This window comes from Crinia signifera, chromosome 2, assembly GCF_055691185.1.
Source record: "Crinia signifera chromosome 2, ASM5569118v1, whole genome shotgun sequence".
NCBI classification, from domain to species: Eukaryota; Metazoa; Chordata; class Amphibia; order Anura; family Myobatrachidae; genus Crinia; species Crinia signifera.
Genome location: NC_139218.1, coordinates 66,598,184 through 66,623,482, shown reverse-complemented (window position 1 = coordinate 66,623,482; position 25,299 = coordinate 66,598,184). Strand labels below are relative to the sequence as shown.

General features: G+C 47.0%; 1 protein-coding gene across 1 annotated transcript in view; it reads right to left on the bottom strand.

The window, feature by feature from the left end:
- LOC146059773 (solute carrier family 13 member 2-like) overlaps positions 1 to 8,211 on the bottom strand; it is an 81,954-nt gene extending 73,743 nt beyond the window's left edge. Inside the window, exon 1 of the mRNA XM_083172278.1 lies at positions 8,110 to 8,211. Coding sequence (XP_083028404.1) covers positions 8,110 to 8,211 — 102 coding nt within the window. The remainder of the gene's footprint in view (positions 1 to 8,109) is intronic.
- Between the last annotated feature and the right edge of the window lie 17,088 nt (positions 8,212 to 25,299).

Here is a 25,299-nt window from a genome sequence, read left to right as displayed (position 1 = left end):
GGTCTGAATTGGACCCACGGTTTTGCCCATTTTGAGAGCAAATTTTTCCTGCGATCAGGTCTGAATCAGGCCCTTTGTGCTTATATTTCCAAAGATAAATATCCTAGCGCGCCATGGGTTTGGGATTTTATGGTAACTGTTTTCCAGTTTATAATTGTTATTTTATGTGCTAAAGCCAAGCATATTACTGCAATAAATGCAATATAATCATAAAGAATGTTAGTTTGGAAGAAGCTTCAAGGTCCACAGAGTTTAATCCTTTAGCATTCCTTTCTTGACAAGCTAAAGAAATGAGGCAGAATAACAGTAAAAACTGGGACTGTGTTCTTAGGAATCCCCAATTACCCACATATAGATCTGGAATCACCAGGGCAGCATTTACCTGTTTGCTAGGCAGCAAATATACACTGCCTAGTGGACAGGTCTGAATCAGACCCCATGGTTACTGCATGTGCAGAAAGAGTTAGATTTGGGTGAGTGTTTTGTTTCTGTGCAGGGTAAATACTGGCTTCTTTTTTTTTTACACTGCAATTTAGATTTCAGTTTCAACACACCCCACCCAAATGTACGTCTCTCTGCACATGTTACATCTGCCCCACCTACAGTGCACATGGTTTTTCCCATTTTGAGAACAAATTTGTCATGCAATCAATGTATTCAGGTCTGAATTAGACGTTAGTGAATCCCTTTTCCATTTGTATGTTAGAACAAAAAAACACACACTTCTTATAATAAAATAATCTATATTTCATTTTTCATAATATTACATTACATTTATATTGTGACAATGTTGTATAATATAATATATACCGTATCAACACAGTGGGGTGGTTACTGGTAGGGGTCCTGGATGAACGATCTGGAGAATTTACTCTCTGCATGCTGTGAACTACTTTGCAACATGTGACCTGATGGTACTGCTAATGTTCTCTTGTGAATTGTCTAAGGGGCTGATTTATTACCATCCGATGCGGATGCAGATGCGGATGTTCTGGAATAATATCCACCCAATCCAAGTTCTGATTACATTGCACTAATGTATACATTTTTGTATGCAGGGACAGAGCTTATGAGAAAGTTCTGCCCATGTGATGCGACACCGCAGTCATTGAATGTCGACCTACCATTCGGAAACCTCCTTATTTGGGGACAAACAAAAAATAATATGCCTTTTTTTGCTTTACATTACTTAGGAACCTTTTACTTCAGATACAGGGGGTGATTCAGGTTGGTTTGCAAAACCAAACTCCTTCTTTAATGGACAAAACTATGTGCACTGCAGGTGGGACAGATGTAACATGTGCAGAGAGAGTTAGATTTGGGTGAGTGTGTTCAAACGGAAATCTAAATTGCAGTGTAAGAATAAAGAAGCCAGTATTTACTCTGCACAGAAACAAAATCACCCAAATCTCTCTGCACATGTTACATCGGCCCCACCTGCAGAGCAGCATGGTTTTGTCCATTAAAGAAGGAGTTTGATTTTTGCAAACCAACCAGAATCACCCCCACAGTACATATTGATCTTTTTTTATCCAGAACTTTCCCAAAGTTCTTCATTATTAGGCCCAAAATATGTGGAGTGGAAGTAAAATGATTTTATGCAGCTCAAACATTGGAGTGTACTTGACCCTCTTGTCACTTCTTTGAGATATAATGGCACATTAGTTAGCAAGCAACATAGCATCTAGTGCTAAGAGTTTCTTAAAAGTTTCTGCCCGAAGGGGCTGCCATCATCATGGGACACTGGATGGGTAAGTATTAAGGAAATTAGGTGCAGCTTGTGTGTTGGGGACCCCCAGGACTCAGGGGCCCATGTGAACCGTACAACTGCACCCATTATAAATATGCCACTGTTTCTACCAAAGGACCAGCACATGGAGGAAAATGAGAAAGATGAGGAGGATTCTGATGACAGAGGATGAGGAGTCTGGGCAGGATGCATAGATTATAGTGCAGACAGAAGGGAGTCCTGCCAAGCACGTTTAGTGGTTAAATACTTTTATTTGAAAATGTACAAAATATCTAAAAGAAAATGATGTGATATTAAATTGCTGATGGTATATTTGGATTGTACACACAAAAGTAAATGGAAATGAATATATATCATGTCAGATGCAAAATATTAACTGGGACTGGTGTAAAATGTCATATATAACGTTTCCAGTGTGGGTTTCCAGTGTATGTTTAAACAAATGTGTTTTCATTAACTGAATTCTCCAATATCTACTTAGTATTTATTATTTACATTTTATTCCTAGAATGCAGCGTTCTCAAATGAACCGACGTCAAAGTGAAGGACTTGCGGAACGTGCTTTACAGTTTTATAATACTGTGGCAAACAAAGACTCGAATGTGACCTGGAAGCATTTAAAAAAAGAGAATTTAAAAAAAGTGACTACAGTATCCACAGGTATATCAAAAAGATCCAGCTTTCCAATGAAAAAAGTTTCAAAAAGAATCCTGGTTGTACACCGAAGCTAGCGACCCAAAGAAACATGGAAGAGATCAAGAAGCTTTACAGGAAGAACCCCTCCAGTACTGTGGCTGCAGGAGGGAAGAAAATGAAAATGAAAAGATCTTGGGTAGGAAGAATTAAAGTCGAGAAGTTGAGCATTAAGGCCATAACATAAAAACCTCTCCCAAATACACTCAAGGTCAAGAACCACGTATCCAAGCAGCATGCAAAACACTTTATCGAAAAAATGCAACGAAAAATCCTCATCATTGATGATGAGACATACGTCCCTGTGGACCCATCGAAGCTCCCAAAAAGGGCTTTTTATCATTCAGAAGGGTGGTGAAGTTGAATATCAACACAAATTTAAGACCAAATGTAAATCTCCTAAGAAATTCCTTGTTTGGCAAGCTCTTGACTCTGATGGAAATGTTTCAGAATCCTTTGTTAGTAACACCTCCATGGACCAATGGGTGTACCTTGAAAATTCCATTAAAAGTGTATTAGTACCCTTCATCCACCAGCATCATTCTCTAGAATCGGTACTCTCCTGGCCAGACATGGCAACATGCCATTATGCAAATGCCTCTCGTTAACCATCTTCAGAACATTCAGCTCAAATTTGTACGTTGAGAAGTAAACGCTCCAAATTTGCCCCAATGTAGACCTATTGAAAGATTTTAGGCTCTATGTAAAAAGAGATATTCAGACCATCCCAGAAAAAAAACTAAAGTTTGATTGGATTCAGTGGCGGAACTACCGTGGGTGCAGGGGATGCAGCTGCTATGGGGCCCGGCGGCTGGGGGGGCCCGATAGACAGCAAGCACTCCCCTGCACCGTGCTTAGTTTTTTTTTTTTTTTAGGGAGCCGCGGCCGCCTGTATTCTGTTGTTCGCTGGAGGGGAGAGAGGCTGAGCAGCAAGCAGACGTAAGGAGCCGGGCGGGGGGATGGGCGGGGGCGCTAGTCCGGAAGAGAGACTGCGAGGGAGGAGGGACTGTCTGCCTAGCGCACTAGCGCAGGCACGGCAGTGGAGTGCTACATTCTCATTCATTGCTACTGACGGCGATGCGCAGCCGATTCTTAGTAATGTGCGGTGGTGGCTGTGTCCACAGAGAGGTACAGCCACTCACCACAGTAGTCGCCACCTCCTGCTCCCCGCCGGCTGCCGCCTATACCCTACCCTCCCCGCCGCCTAAAAATCTCACTCCCCTCCAGGCTCCTCGTGCTCCAGTCCTCACTAGGAAACCATGGACTGAGCTCCAGGAGCCTGCTGCTACTTTCTCCCCTAGTACTGGCTGTCTCTGCTCTGACAAGCAGATCGGGGACTAACAGCCAAACTTCTGGAGACAGCGCAGGGGCATTTTGACTTTGCTGCTGTCAGTGAGTGCTCACAGATAGGCAGTCATCCTGATTGGCTGCCTGTACGTGAGCTGTGATTTACTTCAAGAGAGCAGCACATTCAAAATGCTGCTGCGCTGTCTCTACAAGTTTGGCTGCCAGCCAGACTCAGTCAGTACCCAATCTGCTTGAGTCAGAGCAGAGACAGACAGTCCTAGGGGCGAAAGTAACACCGGTCTCCTGAAGCTTAGGAGCTTTGTATCTGGGTCACCAATCTCCTGCTATGCCGCCCGGGGGTCTTTGGGCCTGAGACACCAGTCCCATTTTCCATCTCCTGATGGTGGCCCTGCAGCAGCACGCACACCTGCCCCCCACTCCTGCTACTGTTGCATAATTAAATGGACCCCTATGCTCCCACATGCTGGTGTACAGGCCTCTCATACTCCCACACCTGTGAAGCAGAGAGGAGCCGCGGTGACTGAGAAGCAGCGTGGGACAGAAATGCGGTAAGTTTGTAATTGTTGCCTAATGTGTAATGGGCTTTGCGGTGTGTCACTTAATGTGTAATGGGCTTTGTGTGTTTTTCCTAATGTGTAATGGGCTTTGCGGTGTGTCCCATAATGTGTAACGGGCTTTGCAGTGTGTCACTTAATGTGCAATGGGCTTTGCTGTGTTTCTACTAATGTGTAATGGGCTTTGCGGTGTGTCCCATAATGTGTAATGGGCTTTGCGGTGTGTCGCATAATGTGTAATGGGCTTTGCGGTGTGTCGCATAATGTGTAATGGGCTTTGCGGTGTGTCGCATAATGTGTAATGGGCTTTGCGGTGTGTCCCATAATGTGTAATGGGCTTTGCGGTGTGTCCCATAATGTGTAATGGGCTTTGCGGTGTGTCCCATAATGTGTAATGGGCTTTGCGGTGTGTCCCATAATGTGTAATGGGCTTTGCGGTGTGTCCCATAATGTGTAATGGGCTTTGCGGTGTGTCCCATAATGTGTTATGGGCTTTGCGGTGTGTCTCATAATGTGTAATGGGCTTTGCGGTGTGTCCCATAATGTGTAATGGGCTTTGCGGTGTGTCCCATAATGTGTAATGGGCTTTGCGGTGTGTCTCCTAATGTGTAATGGGCTTTGCGGTGTGTCCCATAATGTGTAATGGGCTTTGCGGTGTGTCCCATAATGTGTAATGGGCTTTGCGGTGTGTCCCATAATGTGTAATGGGCTTTGCGGTGTGTCTCCTAATGTGCAATGGGCTTTGCGGTTTGTCTTATAATGTGTAATGGGCTTTGCGGTGTGTCTCATAATGTTCAATGGGCTTTGCGGTGGGGCATTACCCTTTGAAGCGAGGCCACATACTTTTTTATAGAATCTGTCCATTCTTTATTTTAGAAAATATATATTGGAGGGGCACATTTTTTTCTGTTCACACTAATGGTGGCCACACCCGGCGGGATGCGCACTGGTAGAGACCTGAGTTAGGGGGGGCCCCATTATAATTTTTGCTATGGGGCCCACAAAGTTCTAGTTACGCCTCTGATTGGATTCCAGAGAATTTGGAAAAAAAATAGTTTTGAAGTTGCAGCTTCTCATGGAAAAACGCTTATGGAGGGGTTAAGAAAAAAAGTCAGGACTGTGGCCTACAAAGGAGTAAAGAAGGCAATGGAGGATGGTGTTTTGTAGTTAAGACCTTTGACTACTTGTATCTGAAATTGTAATTAAATATATTTTGTTGTATAAGAGTTATGACAAAATTTGTCCAGTCTCAGTTAATAGTAGCAATACTTTAACTGCTGAGTAGAGTAAATGGGACCTGTGTCTTTAAGCCATGATATCAGCTTATTTCTTATCATTTGTACTGACATATGTGCCTAGTGCAATGTTACCTAATCCTAGACTAGATAAATAGTGATTTTGAATTCTGTTATGTTGCACAACTTTGTGGTGAGACCTATGTGAGGTTGTTGTACTGTTGTGGTTTTTGCTGATTGAAGAAAAGAGTAAAACCTTTGTAACGCCCCTTTCACATCACACAAATAACCTGGGTTATTGCTGAGGTGCGGTGTGAAAGCATCAATCCTAATAATTTGGACCAACCAACCCGGCAAATTGACCCAGGTTAAAAGAAGAGATAAACCTAGGCCACCCTGTGTATAATGGGTGGGGTCTGGGCTGATTAAGACTTGTGGCATCTGGGTCCGAGAACTGGGCAAGTGGCTGACGTCCTCAGTGGTGTAACTATAAATTTTGCTCCCCCGTGCCAAAAAAGTTTATTGCGCCCCCCCAAATATGCATTATGCCCCACACCATAATGCCCCTTACTCAGTATGCCACACACCATAATGCCACTTAGACTATACACCACACACTATAATGCCACTTAAAATATACACCACACATTGTAATGCTGTATACCCCTCGCACACACAGTATACACCATCCACATTATATACCCCCCCCACACACACACACACAGTATACACCATCCACATTATATACCCCCCCCACACACACACAGTATACAACACCCCCATTGTATATCCCTCACACATACACAGTGTGATACCTCTATGAGTGAGATCTTCATTCCCCCCTTCAGCAGATATATGTGCTGCGCTGGATGGGTCACATATGGGGATCCCTTGAGAGGTGAAAAATAGGAGAACCAGAGGCAGAACTCTGGGAGGCAATGGAGTCATCTGCCACCGGGCTCCTGCTCTCAAGGGGGCCCCTCTCCACCACTGCCAGTTTAAATCCATTAATTGAAAGCCATCAAAATCACTTCTGGAGTTCTGCAATATATATGTATGTGTTCTCTCTCTCTCTCTCTCTCTCTCTCTCTCTCTCTCTCTCTATCTATCTATATACAGTATATAATATTTATTTCATAACAGGCTATATATATTTTGAATATCGTTGTGTGTGGGGGGTGGGGGCAACAATATTCATCTTGCCTCCGGGCAACTGTGACAAACTTACGCCACTGAGGAGAACTCAAGGGCCGTTAGGAGTTAGGGCTGTTTCACACAGTACGGTTCCTGCCGCACGGTGAAATCCCGTACGGTCAGGGAGCCGCGCCGCACTCAGAATTTTATAATGGCAGGGATGGCCACAGCCCGGCAGCCGTCCCTTCCAGTGGGGGGATCCGGCTGCAGCCGTGCGGCCGGGCCGTGGCCGTCCCGTGTGAATGGACACAATAGTGTCCATTCACAACTGCTGAGTGCGGCACGGCTCCCTGGCCGTACGGGATTTCACCGTGCGGCAGGAACCGTACTGTGTGAAACAGCCCTAAGGCTGTAACTGAAGTGTCGGGTGAGGTGGAGCAGTGCTGAGAGGAGACTGCAGTCCTGCTGTGAGGGCTAGCAGTGCTGACAGGCTCTGTTGTGTGTTTGGAGCCAGTGATCCTATGTATCTGAGCTGTGGACAGCAGGTCTCTGGCAGATGCGGAGGGGGAAGAGGCACTTGGCAGCAGCGGTGATCTCCAGTGATAGTTGCGGAGGCTGACTGTCCCCTTGGCAGTGGTGGTGATCTGCGGGAGAGACATGGGTGATGGAGAGTCGCCACTGCTGCTCTCCCATCTCTTTGGGAAGCCCCCACGGAAAGAGGTCAGTGCACGGTGCGGGCTGGAGCGATGACAGAGGCTTCACTAGTGCAGCAGGCCATCTGAGAGGAGGAGCAACAGAGATTGTCCCAGCAGCACTGACTGGGCACACACACACAGAACACAGTGGCAGGACTGAAAAATGGGCGCAGGCTCGGAGTCAGATGGCGGTACTCATGGGAGCTTTACTTCCTGCACTCCCAGCAGACCCGCAGGCGCTGGCTCACCCAAGCCACCGTGGGGTCTGCGGCAGCGCTGTTACGCCTCTGGATGTCCTGTGATGTCAGCCGCCCTCCCCTGGAAGGCATTGCGCCAGCCCACGTTAGCCTTAGTGTCAAAGGATGAAACCCGGGATCAAGATCCCGCTTCTGATCCACTTTTGTGATGTGAAAGTGGTATCGCTCGACTCATGACTTTTAATACAAGCAAAACAATAAATCATTTGTTAATAAACCACATTTGGCATCTGATTTAATATTATTTAAAAACTACAACATTTTACAATGTAGTTTTCAGTATTTTTGCATTAAGATTTTATATAAATTGGGAAGTACTAGGCTTATGTGCAATGCATATACATGGAATTAGGCAAACAATAACTACAGTACTGCATACAGTATTTGGTCAGATCTCTGCAAGGTTAGCAACCTTTGACTACCCAGCAACAGCTTTAACTCACATCCATTAAGAAATGTGTTTAATGAAATAAAAGTACTTACTGTTCCCGGCACTACCAAAGGCAGTGGGAGGAAGAAAAGTGGGACCAGAAAGATGATAAAATAATTTCTGTTTGCCCAGAGCCATTTCCAGGTGGATACCATAGTGTCAGCAAATAGTTGTAGTAGAGAAAAGACTAGTCCCTGACAGGCAACTACCGTATATAAGTGCTGAGGTAATGTGGGTGTTTATTATTTTCTTCCCAGTACACCTGCTAGGAAGGAAGGAGGTGACATACTGTAACTAAGACAAAATAATAGTCCTAGGCATCCATGTGTTTCTCAACCATAAAACAGCCTCAGTTTCTCCACGATAGCTGGCAGTATTCTAATTTCACATTTTTATTATTATTATTATTATTATTATTATTATTATTATTATTATTATTTATAATTAAGTTATTCTGAACCCACTGTATGTGTATATTAAAGTTATATATATTAAAGTTATTTGTTATTGAGAAAATACATTTTCACTCACAAGATTGGATAGTGCAGTAATATAACAATCTACAAGTTGTCCTACAGATAATTGTGCTTTCTTGTAAATACAATCAGTGAGGTGCTCTGTAAATACTACAACTATTTTAAAGTTTTTAAAATAAACACAGGTACACCACCGATAATCTGGCACCCTTGGTTCCAACAAGCATGCCATAAGTTAACAGTTAATATATATATATATATATATATATAGGGGTTACTTGCATTTCCGAAAAGGACATCATTTCCAGATGTGACTCTGAAATCAATCAATAAAAAGCACACTGGTTTTATAAATATTTGTACTGTTTTGTATTTTGACTAACTATTGTTAGAATCCATATTCGGTGGTTGAAAGCGCTCTCTATATCTCTATTCCTCCTATTTTCTAACACCACCTCCCACTAACAGGGGGGGTCATAGAGTAGCGGCTTACAATATTCTAAGGGCGCACGTGGGGTCATCCTTTTGTGATATATATATATATATATTAACTTATGGCATGATTCATGTTTGTAAGAAAAGCAAGGAATTTGCAGGGACAGTAAAGTTCCACATAGGTTTAATGGGGAAATGCAGGATTTCAGGTTTAGGGCAGCAGCAGCAGGATTTATTAGTTCCAGCCCAGGTTTTTCCTAATATCTAGTCATAATCCTACCTGGGAGAAACACCTGTGGTTTGCATTTAAATATCTGTTTAGGGCAGAGGGTTAATCTTCCCAATGCCGGTTAGTGACTAGTGAATAGGCTTGGGGTCTATATGGGTTATTGTTTTTTTTTTTTTTATGTGCAAAGTTTGATTCACGTTGGTACACTAAGCAGCAGTCTATCGCTAAACCCACCTGATGGGTGACCAAACGCCGCCCCCTTCCCCTACACTAAGCTCCGCTATGCAAATAGACCCATTTGCATGAGAGGGTATGGCCACAACATCATTAGATGGTCGCCAACCATTGAAGTCTGGATTTTCTTATATTTGCGTCAATAGTGTCCAAGAACGGGTCCAGAGCTGATGTTGCTCCATGCAGGCTTCGACCCTCCTGCATTTGCATGGGGACGCCCAGCATTTTTCTAGGCACACTGATAGTTTTTGTGGGCACACCCAAACTCTGGGCAACAATAGCCCTTTGTCCACCCTGATGTTTGCGAATGCCTTTCGTACAGCTGCTCTGCACATGACTATAGGTGCCCACACACTAGAATGATTTTTGGTCCGATTTCCGATAAATCGGCCGATATATCGTCCGATGTTTACCGATAATCGGTCGCAAATCGGTCGATTTTTGTCCGATGCGTGCTCCGTGGATCTTTAGCTGAATCTTCTGATCTTACGTGCTGCACAAAAGATCAGAAGATTTAACAAAAGATCCATAGGAACGCACACGGGATCTTAAGAAAAATCTTTGGTAAAGATGTGCGCTTGCCTGAAATCTTTTGTCCAGGACGGAAAAAAGATTTTAAGACTAATTTATGCGCATATCTTACGATCGCAGATCTTTCTAGTGTGTGGGCACCTTTAGTTCGTCGATACTCATGCGCAGAGCTGCACCACCAGCCCCCAGGTGTGAATCACCCCCTTATTGTGTAAGTTGTATGGGGGCCAGGAATGCTATAATTGTGTTGTATCTGTTTTAACACTGGCCAACATGCTAAAACCTCCCAGATTTGTGCCTGTAGTGAATCAGCAGGGCAACATGGAAGAATTTATAAAGGTAATGCCAGCACACACAGGTGCAGGCAAACAGGGCCAGATTAACAATGGGGCTGTTGAAGCTGCAGCTCCAGGCCTCCCATTGAAAATAGGCCCACAGTTGGAGCGGAGTACTACCAATTTTTAGCCACTCATTTGATGCCTCACTTACTGAAACTCTTTAATTCAATGTTGCAGGGAAATGCACGGTACTCTTTACCTAGAACGGCGCCCGCGATTAGCATCGCGGGCGTCGGGGGTAAAAAATCGTGGGCATCGCGGCCATCGCATGCACATAAAAAACGGGTGCGACGCGATGCCCGCGATGCCCGTGATTTTCCCATAGGGATCAATGTTAAAAGTCAGATTGGACGCGATTTTAGTGTTAAATGCCTCAATGCCCGCGATTTATACATAGGAAACAATGTTAAATGGGCCACAGAGCCCTAATAGTCCCCCTGAAGTCTTAAATGGCCCCCACAATTTTTAACGCCACCCCACGATCAACGTGAACCCGAAGCGTGGCGAGCGCAGCGAGCCCGCGAGGGGCGGCGGTACGTGTCCTCCGACCTTTTCATACCCCCACTATCCACGTCGGCGTGGAGTTGAGAATAGAATAGTGTGGCGAGCGCAGCGAGCCACCGAGCCCGAAGTGTGGCGAGCGCAGCGATGTGTTGTTCTCCCATATCTGGTTTTATTTTTTATGTGTGCTCAATAGCCCGTTTTGGATCTCTAGCCGGTTCTCTGTCTTCTGGGGGCCTTGGAGGCATCTACATGCCAGTCAAGTGATCGATAATCTATCTAGATGAATGAGAATTATGGGAGTGTAAGGTCTGTTCTGTTCCGAGTTTTATCGTCCACTAAGAGGAAGGGGACAAAGACCATGAAGGTAAAGGTTAAGGAAATAGATATAGAATGGTGGTAATTGTATCATGGATCATCAGGGGCATGAACAACAAAATTAAGAGGTCGCTGGTTATGAAGCAAGTTAAACAATATAACGCCGACATAACATGCCTGGTGGAAACCCATTTAACAGGCAATACATTAATGTCCCTGAAAAGGCCGTGGGTGGGGTGGACATACCATACCCCATTCACTAAAACATCTGGGGGTGTATCAATAATGGTTAAAAAGTCCCTTCCCTTCGTGTGCAATCGGAACAGGATAGACCCACTAGGGCATTACATTTTTCTTGACTGCACTGTAAACGCAAAGCAAATGCTCCTTTTGGCGATCTACATTCCACCACCATTCACCTATGAAATCCTGAAAAAAGCAGTGGAGTTCATGGCAACCGCGCCAGATCTTCCAGCAGTATGCACTGGTGATTTCAATAACATATTAGATATTCAACGTGACAAATGGAGTAGATCGCCAACAGGGGGAAGCAGAAGCAACAGAGGATTTGATGACTTTGTCAAAAATTTGGGTTTGGTTAACTCATGGAGAAAACCAAACGCTGTACAGTTTTCTTGCTTTTCAGCCACCTTTCAGGCATTCTCAAGAATCGACCTGATGCTGGTATCCACCAAACTGATGCCCAGCGTAGTGAAAATAGAATACAAAAATAGAGGAATATCGGACCATTCTCCAGTTATGCTGGAGCTGGTGGACCACATTCAGAAGTGAACAATCCACTCTACCAATAGGTGTAACATTTTGTTGTCTGTCTTGTGATAGCTGCATGGCTCTTGTCGAATTAAAAGTGTATTTGCAGCTTGTGTACTGACCCGGCTAAAATTTGTTTCCTGAGAGAGGATTCAGTTAAGATCCCTGCGGTGTCATGGGCCATTATTATGGTGCTAACATCAGTGGTCATGAAGGCATTCGAAAGACTGGTATTGAACGATCTGAGGGAGGTGACAAACACCTATCTCGACCCCCTGCAATTCGCCTACCGAGCAAACAGAAGCGTTGAGGATGCAGTTAACCTAGGGCTGCATTATATCCTGGAACACCTGGATCATCCAGGCACCTACGCAAGGGTCCTATTCATTGCCTTCAGCTCTGCATTTAACACAATTGCCCCCACTATCCTAAAGCCCAAACTTCTCTCCCTAGGAGTCCCAGAATCTACCTGCTCCTGGATTATGGACTTCATGACAGCACGGAAACAGGTGATGAAAGCCGGAGCCTTCACATCCGCCATTTGTACGATCAGCACTGGTGCTCCCCAGGGATGTGTCCTATCCCCCCTGCTCTTCTCCCTCTACATTAATGACTGCATCTTGAGCGACCAGTCAGGAAAATCATAGAATTTGCTGATGACACCACCATCATCGGCCTAATCAAGGAGGCAGATGAGTCTGCATACAGACGGGAAGTGGACAGACTTTCACAGTGGTGAAGCAGAAACAACCTGGACCTAAACCCCATCAAAACAATCGAGATGATAGTAGACTTCAGGAGAAAACCAAATGTCAATGTCCCACTGGTAATTTCCAACAGAGTGGTGTCATGAGTAGAGACCTTCAAATTACTTGGGACAAAAATCTCTTGCAACCTCAGATGGGAGCCCAACATAACTTCCATTGTCAAAAAGGCCCAACAGCGGCTGTTCTTTCTGAGGCAACTGAAAAAATTCAATATTCCGCAGGAGCTGCTGCAACTCTTTTACACTGCTATCGTGGAGTCCGTTCTATGTTCCTTTATTACAATCTGGTATGGAGGGGCCAATGAATCTGACAAACGAAGACTGGTGAGGACAGCAGAGAAGATTATTGGGACGGACCTCCCCCCTGTAAGGGAACAATACTTAAGTAGGGTCAAGAAGCGAGCTGGGAAGATCGTGGCGGACAAACTCCACCCTGGCCATAGCTTGTCTGATATTCTCCCATCAGGTAGACGCTTCAGGTCCATTCCTGCCAAGTCGTCAAGAACCGCAAAAAGCTTCTTCCCGATAGCTATTCAGCTATTGAACAATGTACTCTAAGATACTGCTAATCTAAACACCTAACTGCTCTATCTAACCTTGCAAATCCTAACATGTGAATTGTCATTTGTATGCGCAATTGATGCTATGTATGTATGTCCTGTTATCCCTCTTGTACCATGCTTGAAGCTGCACTGTATCCACAAAAAATTCCTAGTATACAAGAGTATACATGGCCAATAAAGTGATTCTGATTACTTTCATGTCAGTTCTGTGGTCTTTTCAGTCTGTTTCTGGCAGTGGACTCTCTGGTGGCCTCCGGTGGTGAGTTTATGCCTTTGCAGCTCAATCTTCTGTGAGTTGCTCCCTGCAACTCACCGGTAGTAGTTTACAGTTTATTTTGCAGGTAGCTGCAGTTTCCTGTTTCCTGCTGGTCACCTTTCAGGTTACTGCTCTGTTCTGAGCTCACCAGCCATCTGCTGTTCTTTGGTTAGTTCCTCCTTGTTCCTTGTCCGGTCAGCCAGTGTCTGGTTATCCCATCCTGCCTCTTTCATCTGCAGTTAAGTCTGCCTCAGCCCTGCTCCGGCATCCTGTCTATCCATCCCAGCTTGCTTCTTAATCTCCATTGCTGCTGGTTGATCCCTGGTCTGCCTATGCCAGTGTATGGTCATTTAAATGCTCCATTGGAGCCTGGTTCTGTTTCTTTATTAATCCCTGTTATCTGGCAAGCTGCCAATTACTTGTGTTGGTTTTTCATTTATTTGTTCCATTCCTGTCCAGTCCTCCCCAGCGAGGCGCATTATACTCCTTGGTTGTAGTCATTTTGGGGTACTAGATTTGGTTGTTGTAATTCCGACACAGGTTTTGCTGCAAGTATCCCGGTTCTATTGTTTGAGGGCTCTGTGACTAGGTCGCCTTCCCCGTCCTTGGCCTGGTACTGTTAGGTAGGTTGTTTATCCCAGGCAGGCCCTGTAGTTAGATCTCCTCTCAACACTACCTCTGACGATCGCTGTCACCTTGTCACCTCTTAAGGCTTGGTTGCACCAGAGTTGGGAAGACTTAATTTGCCCCTCAAAATGTGGTGACTAAAGGTGAAGCCTAGTTTCTGCAGGTTTCAGCCATCTGTCCGAGGAGGTCAACAGAGGTAGTGTAGGGTGCGCCATGGCCATTCTAAACAGCGGTCCCGGCTGTGGGTTCCCACCCAAAACCATAACATGCGGATGAAATGCTTGCAGTTAGGATATCGACACTGGCAAGCAGAAGACTGGCACCAGAATGCCGACATCACTAGAGATGCTGACTAAGGATACTGACTGCTGGCATCCTAGGGTTAGGCCATGGAGGGACAGTTAGGCTTACTGTTAGGAGCTGCACGGGCAGCGCCTCCGCTCGCCCGGCAGTCTCCTCTAATGTCGTCCCGGCGGTTGCCGGGTTACCACGACGCCGTCGCGTCACCGGCCGGGAGCTTCCGGCGGACGGTGACGGGCGTCAGGCAGCCTGGGTGCAACCCCTTCCTCCCCTGCCGCAGCGGTTGCCAAGGCGACGGGGGACGCCTGGCGGCCACAGGGAGGAAGGGGTGTACATGATGCCGCACGCAGCGTCAGGGTAGCGCTTGGCGCGCTATTTAAACTGCCTGGCCGGGGCACTCAGACGCCGGCTATAGTTCTTGCTTTGGTGTCTTGAGTGTTCCCGGTTCCAGGCTCCTGCACAGCATTGGTTCCTGTCTCCAGTGGCCTGTTCCTAGCTGCCTCCAGGATCCTTGTCTGCTTCTGGTGCAGATCCCTCCATTTTTTCAGATAAGTTGGGAGATTCCCACTCTCTGTCTCCTTACTTATTATTTCATTATTGTGTCAGCATATTGTGTATTGTTACACCTGTCAGCATTACTTATTGGGTCCATCTTGTGTATTGTTACACCTGTCAGCATTTTCTTATTGGGTCCATCTTGTGTATTGTTACACCTGTCAGTTTGGTTTGTTGGATCAGCTATTGTGTATTGTTACACCTGTTGGCAACAGCATCTGCCTAGGGGGTTCCTGCTTAGAGTGCTATCCACTGGCACCTTCCTCCGTAGGGCAGGGTAGTTCTCGCCTCTTGTTTATTAGTTAGCTTTCCCCTTGTTTACCTCTGGCCTTGGCGGCTGCGTTGTCATGAGTAAGACCAGGTGGCATCGGGGTGGGAGCCTGACTAACGGGCTCCCACGAACACGGCTATTATTGGTGAAGGTTAGCTTAGCACGCATCCGCCAACTCCAATAGGTGACAACGGAGTTAGGGTTGGCGAGATCTCCCGTGTCCCTAACATTATAGCCGGCCGATACTTCACCTAACTTTTAGTCAGCTGTCATGGATCCGGCCCAGCAGGCTGCTAATCACGCGTTGGCGGGACAGATGCATACCCTGACACAAGAGCTCCAGAAATTGACCCTCCGGGTGAACTCACAAGAGGAACGGGTACAAGGGGTCTTATCCTCATCCAGAAACCCTGAACCCAAGTTGAGTCTCCCAGACCGGTTTTCCGGGGAGCGTTCCCAGTTTTTTAACTTTAGGGAGTCATGTAAGCTTTACTTCAAACTCCGCCCGGCCTCCTCCGGCTTGGAATCCCAGCGGGTGGAAATGGTTATCTCCCTGTTACAGGGGGACCCACAGACCTGGGCTTTCGGCCTTCCCGCAGGGTCCGAGGCCCTTACCTCTGTGAATGCTTTTTTCTCTGCCTTGGGGTTGCTGTACGACGACCCGGACCGTGCTGCCTCAGCCGAAGCCAACCTGAGGGCACTATGGCAGGGTCAGGGTAATGCAGAGGCTTATTGTACCCAATTTAGGAGGTGGGCCATTGATTCAGGCTGGAATGACCCAGCACTCCGCAGCCAGTTTAGAATTGGTCTATCTGAAACTTTAAAAGATGCATTGGTTCACTACCCTACCCCGACCTCCCTTGATGAAATTATGGAATTAGCCATCAAGGTAGATCGGAGGTTCCGGGAACGCCAGAGGGAGAGGGAGTCCGGGATATTTCCCTCATCTCCACTGGGGGAAACCTCGGAGGTTGCTTACGACGAACCCATGCAGATTGGGGCTACGCGTTTGTCAGCCGCAGAAAAAAATCGCAGGAGACTGAAGGGTCTCTGTCTGTATTGTGGAGGTCAGGGTCACCGTGCGGTTGTCTGCCCGTTGAAGGCGGGAAAAGACAGGGCCTAAGTTTGTTTGGGGGAACTCACTTGGGCCTATCTTGTTTTTCTCCCCTAGACTCGATAATTATTCAGGTTTCTGTCTCCTGTAATAACCGCACTGTCGATACCACTGCCTTTGTTGATTGCGGCGCGGCCGGCAATTTTATTGACAAGGGTCTGGTTCATTCGTTGGGGCTCGAGCCCATTCCCTTGGTCAATTCCTTGTCGGTTTGTGGCCTTGATGGTCAGTCTCTCTCCAACGGCAGTGTTACCGCATGCACTCCTTCTCTTCAGCTTTCGGTGGGGGCTCTTCATTCGGAAGAGATTTCCTTCCTTTTGTTTCACTGTCCTCTCACGCCACTCGTCCTGGGGTTACCATGGCTTAGGAAGCACAATCCCAGTATTGATTGGACCACAGGAGAAATCACACGTTGGGGCTCCTCCTGTTCTGACCATTGTCTCTCTCTTCCTCTTCGTCTTGTTCTTCCCGTTTTTTCTTCCATACTTTACCCTACAGAGACTTTGCCGATGTGTTTTCCAAGAAGGAAGCAGATACGTTGCCCCCTCACCGTCCCTTTGACTGTGCCATAGACCTAGTCCCCAATGCCAGATTGCCCAAAGGTCGCCTATATGCCCTCTCAGCACCTGAATCCCAGGCCATGGATTCATACATAAGTGAGAGTCTTGAAAAAGGATTCATTCGTCCCTCTAAGTCTCCCGTAGGTGCAGGGTTTTTTTTTGTAGAAAAAAAAGATGGATCTTTACGTCCCTGTATAGACTATCGGGCCTTGAACAAAATTACCATAAAAAATTCCTACCCGTTACCACTCATCTCTGTTTTATTCGACCAAATCCGGGAGGCGATAGTCTTTTCCAAGATCGACCTCAGAGGAGCATATAACCTCATCAGGATTAGAAAAGGAGATGAGTGGAAGACTGCCTTTAATACGCACTCAGGCCACTACGAGTATCTTGTAATGCCGTTTGGCTTAGCCAATGCTCCTGCAGTCTTTCAGGATTTTATCAATGAGGTTCTCCGACCTTACCTAGGGGTATTTGCTGTGGTTTACTTAGACGACATTTTGATTTTTTCCAAGTCTCTTCCTGAACATCGGCAACACGTCCGCCTGATCCTTCAGAAGTTGCGTGAGAATCAACTATACGCCAAACTCGAAAAGTGCGAATTCGAAATTTCTCAAGTCTCATTTCTGGGCTATGTCATCTCTCCCAAGGGTTTTTCCATGGACCCCAGTAAGGTTCAGGCCATCATGTCCTGGGCTCGCCCTACCAACCTTAAGGCTATCCAAAGATTTTTAGGATTCTCTAACTATTATCGGAGATTCATCCGTTCTTTCTCTGACATTGTTGCCCCCATCGTAGAGTTGACTCGCAAAGGAGCCAATCCAGAAGTTTGGTCCCCACAGGCCATCGAATCCTTTCATAAGTTAAAGAAAGCCTTTTGTTCGGCTCCCGTCTTACATCACCCGGACCCCAGAATTCCTTTTCTTGTGGAGGTTGACGCCTCGGATGTAGGGGCTGGAGCTGTCCTTTCCCAGAAGAACATTCATGATCAGAAGATTCATCCTTGCGCCTTCTTCTCCCGCAAGTTCTCCACAGCCGAAAGGAACTATGATGTCGGGAATCGCGAATTGTTGGCCATTAAGTGGGCTTTCGAGGAGTGGCGTCATTGGCTTGAAGGGGCCAAACACGTCATCACCGTGATCACTGACCACAAAAACTTAGCCTACATCGAGTCGGCCAAACGGCTAAACCCACGACAAGCCCGGTGGGCATTGTTCTTTACAAGGTTTCAGTTTATCATTACATTCAGACCCGGCCCCAAAAATGTCAAAGTTGATGCGTTATCTCGTAGTTTCCAGACTTGTCAGAGTGCTGAACTGGAGGATGCACCCATTGTCCCCCGTCTTCTGTCATTTTTGCGTTCCATTCCAGTAGGGTCACGGGACATCCTGGCGTTACCAAGACCCTTGAGCACTTGTCCAGAGCGGTTTGGTGGCCCACCATAAAACAAGATGTTACTCATTTTATCTCTTCTTGTCCTGTTTGTGCTTGACATAAGTCTTCCAGATTATCACCAGTGGGAACACTCCTGCCATTGTCCATTCCAGAAAGGCCATGGTCCCATATTTCTATGGACTTTATTGTCGACCTTCCTCCATCTACTCGTTTTACCACCATTTGGGTCACGGTCGACCGCTTTAGCAAGATGGCTCATTTTACACCCTTGCGTAAACTTCCCACTGCCAAAGAATTGGCACAGCTCTTTATCTCTCATATTTTCAGACTCCATGGCCTTCCCTTGGATATAGTTTCGGACAGGGGGTCTCAGTTTGTGGCCAGGTTCTGGAGAAGTTTTTGTTCTGGGTTAGGAATACAGGTCAGTCTCTCTTCCGGGTATCACCCACAGTCCAACGGACAGACCGAAAGGGTCAATCAGGCCCTGGAACAAAATTTACGCTGCTTTGTCTCCAAATGTCAGAGCAATTGGGCTGAGCTGGTACCTTTGGCCGAGTTTGCTTATAACAACTCCTATCATGTGGCTTCCAAGAGCTCGCCTTTTCTGTGTAATTTCAGGTTCCATCCCAAATGCAACTCCTTTTTTGTTCCTAGGGATTCCTCTCAGTCGCCCGTCTCCACGGTGTCCCTCCTTAGGAAGTCATGGCAGAAGGTTCATTTAGCTCTGAGACAGTCTTCTGCACGTTCTAAGATAAGCATAGGAGACCATGTTTATTCCGAGTGGGGCAAAAGGTGTGGTTGTCAACTCGCCACATCAAGCTTCGCCAGAGATGCCCAAAACTAGGACCCAGGTTCATCGGTCCATTTCTGATCACGGCTCAGGTCAACCCGGTGGCGTTTAGGTTGCAGCTTCCCAGAGCACTGCGAATTAATAATGTCTTTCATTGTTCTCTTCTCAAACCAGCCTCGATGGCTCCCCAATCAGGGCCTGCTCGGAACCGTAAATCAGTCCTCGTTCAAGGGCACAAAGAATTCATAGTAGAGCAGATATTAGATTCCAAGGTCGTTCGGGGTCAACTTAAATTTTTGGTCCATTGGAAGGGGTTCGGAGAAGAGGAGAGGTCTTGGGTACCTGAGCGATTTTTACATGCACCCAGGCTCAAAGCAGAGTTCTTTAAGACCTTCCCGTTCAAACCTGGGTCTAAGGGTTCGGTGACCCCTCCTCAAGGGGGGGGTACTGTTAGGAGCTGCACGGGCAGCGCCTCCGCTCGCCCGGCAGTCTCCTCTAATGTCGTCCCGGCGGTTGCCGGGTTACCACGACGCCGTCGCGTCACCGGCCGGGAGCTTCCGGCGGACGGTGACGGGCGTCAGGCAGCCTGGGTGCAACCCCTTCCTCCCCTGCCGCAGCGGTTGCCAAGGCGACGGGGGACGCCTGGCGGCCGCAGGGAGGAAGGGGTGTACATGACGCCGCACGCAGCGTCAGGGTAGCGCTTGGCGCGCTATTTAAACTGCCTGGCCGGGGCACTCAGACGCCGGCTATAGTTCTTGCTTTGGTGTCTTGAGTGTTCCCGGTTCCAGGCTCCTGCACAGCGTTGGTTCCTGTCCCCAGTGGCCTGTTCCTAGCTGCCTCCAGGATCCTTGTCTGCTTCTGGTGCAGATCCCTCCGTTTTTTCAGATAAGTTGGGAGATTCCCACTCTCTGTCTCCTTACTTATTATTTCATTATTGTGTCAGCATATTGTGTATTGTTACACCTGTCAGCATTACTTATTGGGTCCATCTTGTGTATTGTTACACCTGTCAGCATTTTCTTATTGGGTCCATCTTGTGTATTGTTACACCTGTCAGTTTGGTTTGTTGGATCAGCTATTGTGTATTGTTACACCCGTTGGCAACAGCATCTGCCTAGGGGGTTCCTGCTTAGAGTGCTATCCACTGGCACCTTCCTCCGTAGGGCAGGGTAGTTCTCGCCTCTTGTTTATTAGTTAGCTTTCCCCTTGTTTACCTCTGGCCTTGGCGGCTGCGTTGTCACGAGTAAGACCAGGTGGCATCGGGGTGGGAGCCTGACTAACGGGCTCCCACGAACGTGGCTATTATTGGTGAAGGTTAGCTTAGCACGCATCCGCCAACTCCAATAGGTGACAACCGAGTTAGGGTTGGCGAGATCTCCCGTGTCCCTAACACTTAGGCCATGGAGAGGGAGGGTTAGGTTCAGGATACAGGGCATGGAGGATAGGGTAAGACACTAGAAGGGAGGGTTAGGTATTGGCTGCGGGGAGAGGAGATCTAGAGTTAGGCTGCGGGGATGGAGAGTTAACACAACAGGGGCACATTGAAGGTAAGTATTTTTACCAGTCCCCTGTAGTGATTACTGACTGTACAGACCTGAGGACACCACAAAGGTGACCCCAATTAACATTGAAGTCAGGGTGATTTGCTGGTTACCATCATAGTCACCCATGTTAAACTCTTAACATGGGCTCCTATGGTGAGATCCGCCCATTGACGCCCATGTTAATGTGGAAAGGCGCACAGTATCAGGTGTAGAAATCCTATTGAACTCGCTCCTGATAGGCTGAAGGATGTCCCATTGACTGACATTAGCAGGATTTCCCTCAGTCTTGGGGAGGAGCTGCATGTGTAAACATGCAGCTCCTCAGGTCTGCTGGGTCTGGGTGCTTGCATTTATTTATTGTAACCAATTGGATGCCTATTTTGGACCAAATAGGACAAATCTACACTGGAGGAGGTGAATACGATTTTTTTCACAGGGCCATATAGGATTTTAGGTACTTATGAGTTATCTGGGCGCCCGATTTTTTGATTGTATGCCTTAAGTTAAGGCATACAATCAGATGCGATGCGATGCGATATCGCATCGCATCGCATCGCATGCGACCATCGGATGCGATGACCCGATTTTTCCATAGGAATCAATGTTAAAATGGACAGAGTCCATTTTAACATGGAATTCAATGGGAAAAAGGGGTCCTCTTCATACCCCTACTATCCAAGTGGGCATGGAGTTGGATATAAACCTGTGGCGAGCGTAGCGAGCCACCGAGCCCGAAGCGTGGTGAGCGAAGCGAGCCCCGCGAGGGGACGGTATTCTATGTCCCCTCGCGGGGCTCGCTACGCTCGCCACGCTTCGGGCTCGGTGGCTCGCTACGCTCGCCACAGGTTTATATCCAACTCCATGCCCACTTGGATAGTAGGGGTATGAAAAGGACCCCTTTTTCCCATTGAATTCCATGTTAAAATGGACTCTGTCCATTTTAACATTGATTCCTATGGAAAAATCGGGTCATCGCATCGCATCGCATCCGATGGTCGCATGCGATGCGATGTGCCCGATCCGACCCGATTTAGAAATCGGGCGCCCGGATAACTCATAAGTACCGGATTTTAGAGGACAAGGTGACCAAACCTATGTGTCAAAGATAGGTCAGTATATGTATGTACAGATTGAGCCATTCTCATTCAGCGAGGGTCTTGCTGTCGGATCACCAACCACCAGGCCCCACCAGCTGCCGGAAGGGGACATGCATGCATGAGACGCTCGTTCATACCCTTCTGATGGAGCTAACTGTCGGACCCCGTCGCCTCTCCGTCACTGTCCACCAGTCCTCACCTCCTCCCTGAACCCCCCCTAACCCTGCACGTCTCCCTAAAGCAGAGACGGCAGGGTTCCCATCACACACAACCCAAAAACTGGGACGCACATGTGTATGAGACGCTTGCGTGTCGAAGTCAAATGGAGCGCCTCTCCATCGGCGATTGCCAGCGGGTGATTCTGGTGAGCCTCAGCACTGTCTGACAGGAGCACCATCTGTATGCATTGGAGCTACAACACAGCGGAACCTTTAATGCCCCATATGAAGGTACTTGTGGTTCTCCACGCCCCTGCATGTGGGGGAGGCTTGCTGGGACTTGTTGCTCCCCAAACAAAAACAACGGGCCAAATGTAATAAGGTAAGAGTTTCAGAAAGTGAGAGATTTGGGCAGAGTTTTCTAATTTTTTTTTTTAAAGCAGCAATCATTTACACTGCTAAACCAGGTTGATGTTGCCATATAATTGATTGCTGCTTTAAAAAAAAATGGGAACACTGCCAAAAGTTCTCACTTTCTGAAACTCTTACCCTATTGCATTTTGCCCAAATATTCATGGATGACCAGAGGTAGTGCCATGGCTGTGGGTCTTTTTACTACATTTCCCCCAATGTGTATGATGGCAAAGTTCTTAAATCACTATGTGAGTATTGAACAGCAATGAAGTGCTCAGTGCATCTCACTTAACATCTTAGCAAATGTAAAGAGCATAAAATAAATATAAAACCATAACTGAAAACTGCAATTGTGATATAAATATTAGGTGACCGAAATGGAGACTCTAAATCATTAGTGCCATAAGGCAATAAACTCTGTTAATAATATAATTAAACCCATTACAGGATAGATAAAGCTTGTTGTACATTGATTGTTTATTGCCTTTGCTGCTGAATTGTTTGTCTACTGTACCAGCTCTTAAACAATTAGCCGCATATATATTTTTCAGACCATGATTAATGTGCCAAGGGTCATTTTGTGTGTGTATGTGTATGTGTAGTACCCAGACCGGGGTCTCTCCTCACTCCCTCTGTATAGGCTAAGGGAAAAGTGCCGCTAGGGTTATTTTTCCCAGTGAGGGAGAGGTTCTCCTGATGGAAGGTCAACAACTAAGTTGAGTCAAATTATGTTTATTCTTTCAGGGGTGAACAGAACTCAACTTTAGATCAGAAGCAGACACAACAGTATCGACAATATTCCTCAACACCACCAGATATGCATACAGTAATTCAATCACAGTGCCAAATAACTTAACATAGCTTGTAGGAGTGGACCCAACAGTTTGTGGCAATGCTACTCGATCCGAGCATGAGGGCCTTCTAAGGTATTCTGGCAAGGTGTGACTAGGGCTGTCACAGCCTGGCCACCAAGATCGGGTACCCTGGCACAATAAATGTTATTTCAAACAGTAAACACTTGGTTAATGGTTAACTATTCTCTGCAATCCACACATCAACACATAGGCATGTACCTAGGTAATTTGAGACACAAACAGACCTAATGGTTACCGGTAACCCCACTGAGATAAAGTAGGCCTAACTATACATTTACTACTTAGTGTCCTGGAACATACAAACCCTATAGTCCAACCTGTGCACAGGGTTTAAAAGGGGCCTTTGGAGGAGATCCCACATGGATGTTGGTACAAAGTACAGGGGCCTTTGGAGGAGATCCCAAATGGGCATTGGTACAAAAGTACAGGGGCAGGGCAAACAAAAGTCCCTGAGAGGGCCTTGGTGGGGTGTCCAACTAGGACATTTAGTCCTTGTTGGCAGGGCAGGGGTGACTTTACAATTTTTCCTCTGCTGGTGGTCAGGTGCCTAATCCTTACTCATCCTGGGGGCAAATAGGCGACATGGAATGAGGTTGAGTCTTTAGGGATTCCACAGCTTGAATGCTCAATTTTAGCCACAAGATGGCGCTGTTGCACTGCATGCAGTCTCTATAAGTATAGGGGAAAGACTGTCCTTGGGGCTGGCAAGGCCTTGCGCCTCTCCTGCCCATGTAACTGGGGCTGAGGTAGTCCTGAGTGCTTTAATAGTAGGGGAGCTGGGTGGGCTGATACATGAGGACCCCCTATGGGTGCGGGTACTCTGTTCCTCTCTCTTTCTGCTGGCCGTGACATGGGTGGGGAGTGGGGGCAGGGATTTGCCCTGTTCTGTTTTTCTGGTGGGGTGCACTTAATGTAAGGCAACACTTGCCGACTCATGTTCCCTTGTGGGTGCCTGGTGTATTCTACCTCCATGTAGCCAAAGGACCTCCAGGCTCTGCATCTCTCCTTACAGACCGCTACCTCTTCTGTTGGCCACCGTTTGCTTTTCCCCCTTGCCTGCTGCTGCTGGGTGCCAGGTCTCTGCTACTCCACTCTACCGGGTTCTGGAGTGGTTACCGGTTGCAGCCGGGTGTAAGACCGCTGCCACTTTGCTGCCACTGGTTTTTGGGGCTGCTGCTTCACTGCTGTCGGGTGCTGGACCACTGGCACCGGTTGCTGGGGCTGCTGCTTCACTCCAGGAGATCTTCCGTCCTTTCGGTCTCTGGGGTTTGCCGTGTCTCTCCCACGTGGCGCTTCTCTCTCACGCAGCGCTTCACTTCCGGCCTCCTCCATTACCTCTCTTCTGCTCTGTGTCTGCCTCACCTCTTCCAAATCATTTCTGTCATTGTGACACAGAGCAGGTAATACGGGTGTCAGAGCCACACATGGCAATACCCCTTTCACACTGACAAATATTTCCGGGGTTATTGCACATGAATGTTCAACAACCCGGGAAACTGGTCAGTGTGGAAGGGTCCCAAAAGATTATCCTGGGACCAGCGTTCTGGTATTTCAACTCAGGTCTTGACCAGAGTTAGACCCGGAACGGTCACGAGTTCTGCATACCTCCAAACATGACCCTCTCCAGGAGGGACACAATGTTGTGCTCCTGGACTTTCCTCTTAATGTATGATTGCTTTCAGCTGTGTGGAACAGGTTCATTGAAAAGACAGGCATTTTAAACACCGGTGATGGCAATCATACATTAAGAGGGAAGTCCAGAAGCAGAGCATTATGTCCCTCCTGGAGAGGGACACTGCACTCTTCTTGTATTTCAACTACAGCTCTCTTACTCATCTACAATCTATACCTGCATCTATTCTCATTCACTTCCTTATATCTCAGCTGTATTGTGTACTAAGAATTGTGCTTTAATTGTGTTATGACTAGTTCTGTGTACCCTGTACTGTTCTTTTGTGTTCTATATGTACAGTACTGGCTGGTGCAATCACCATGTGGCGCCGCTGATTGGCTGCCTGGGTGCTGCACAGCACAGTAATGATATGTTCCCCATGTCTGTGACCCTCATTAGAGTACATCTAGTATATATATCAGTACTGTTACTGGCTACCTAGCTGGCTGT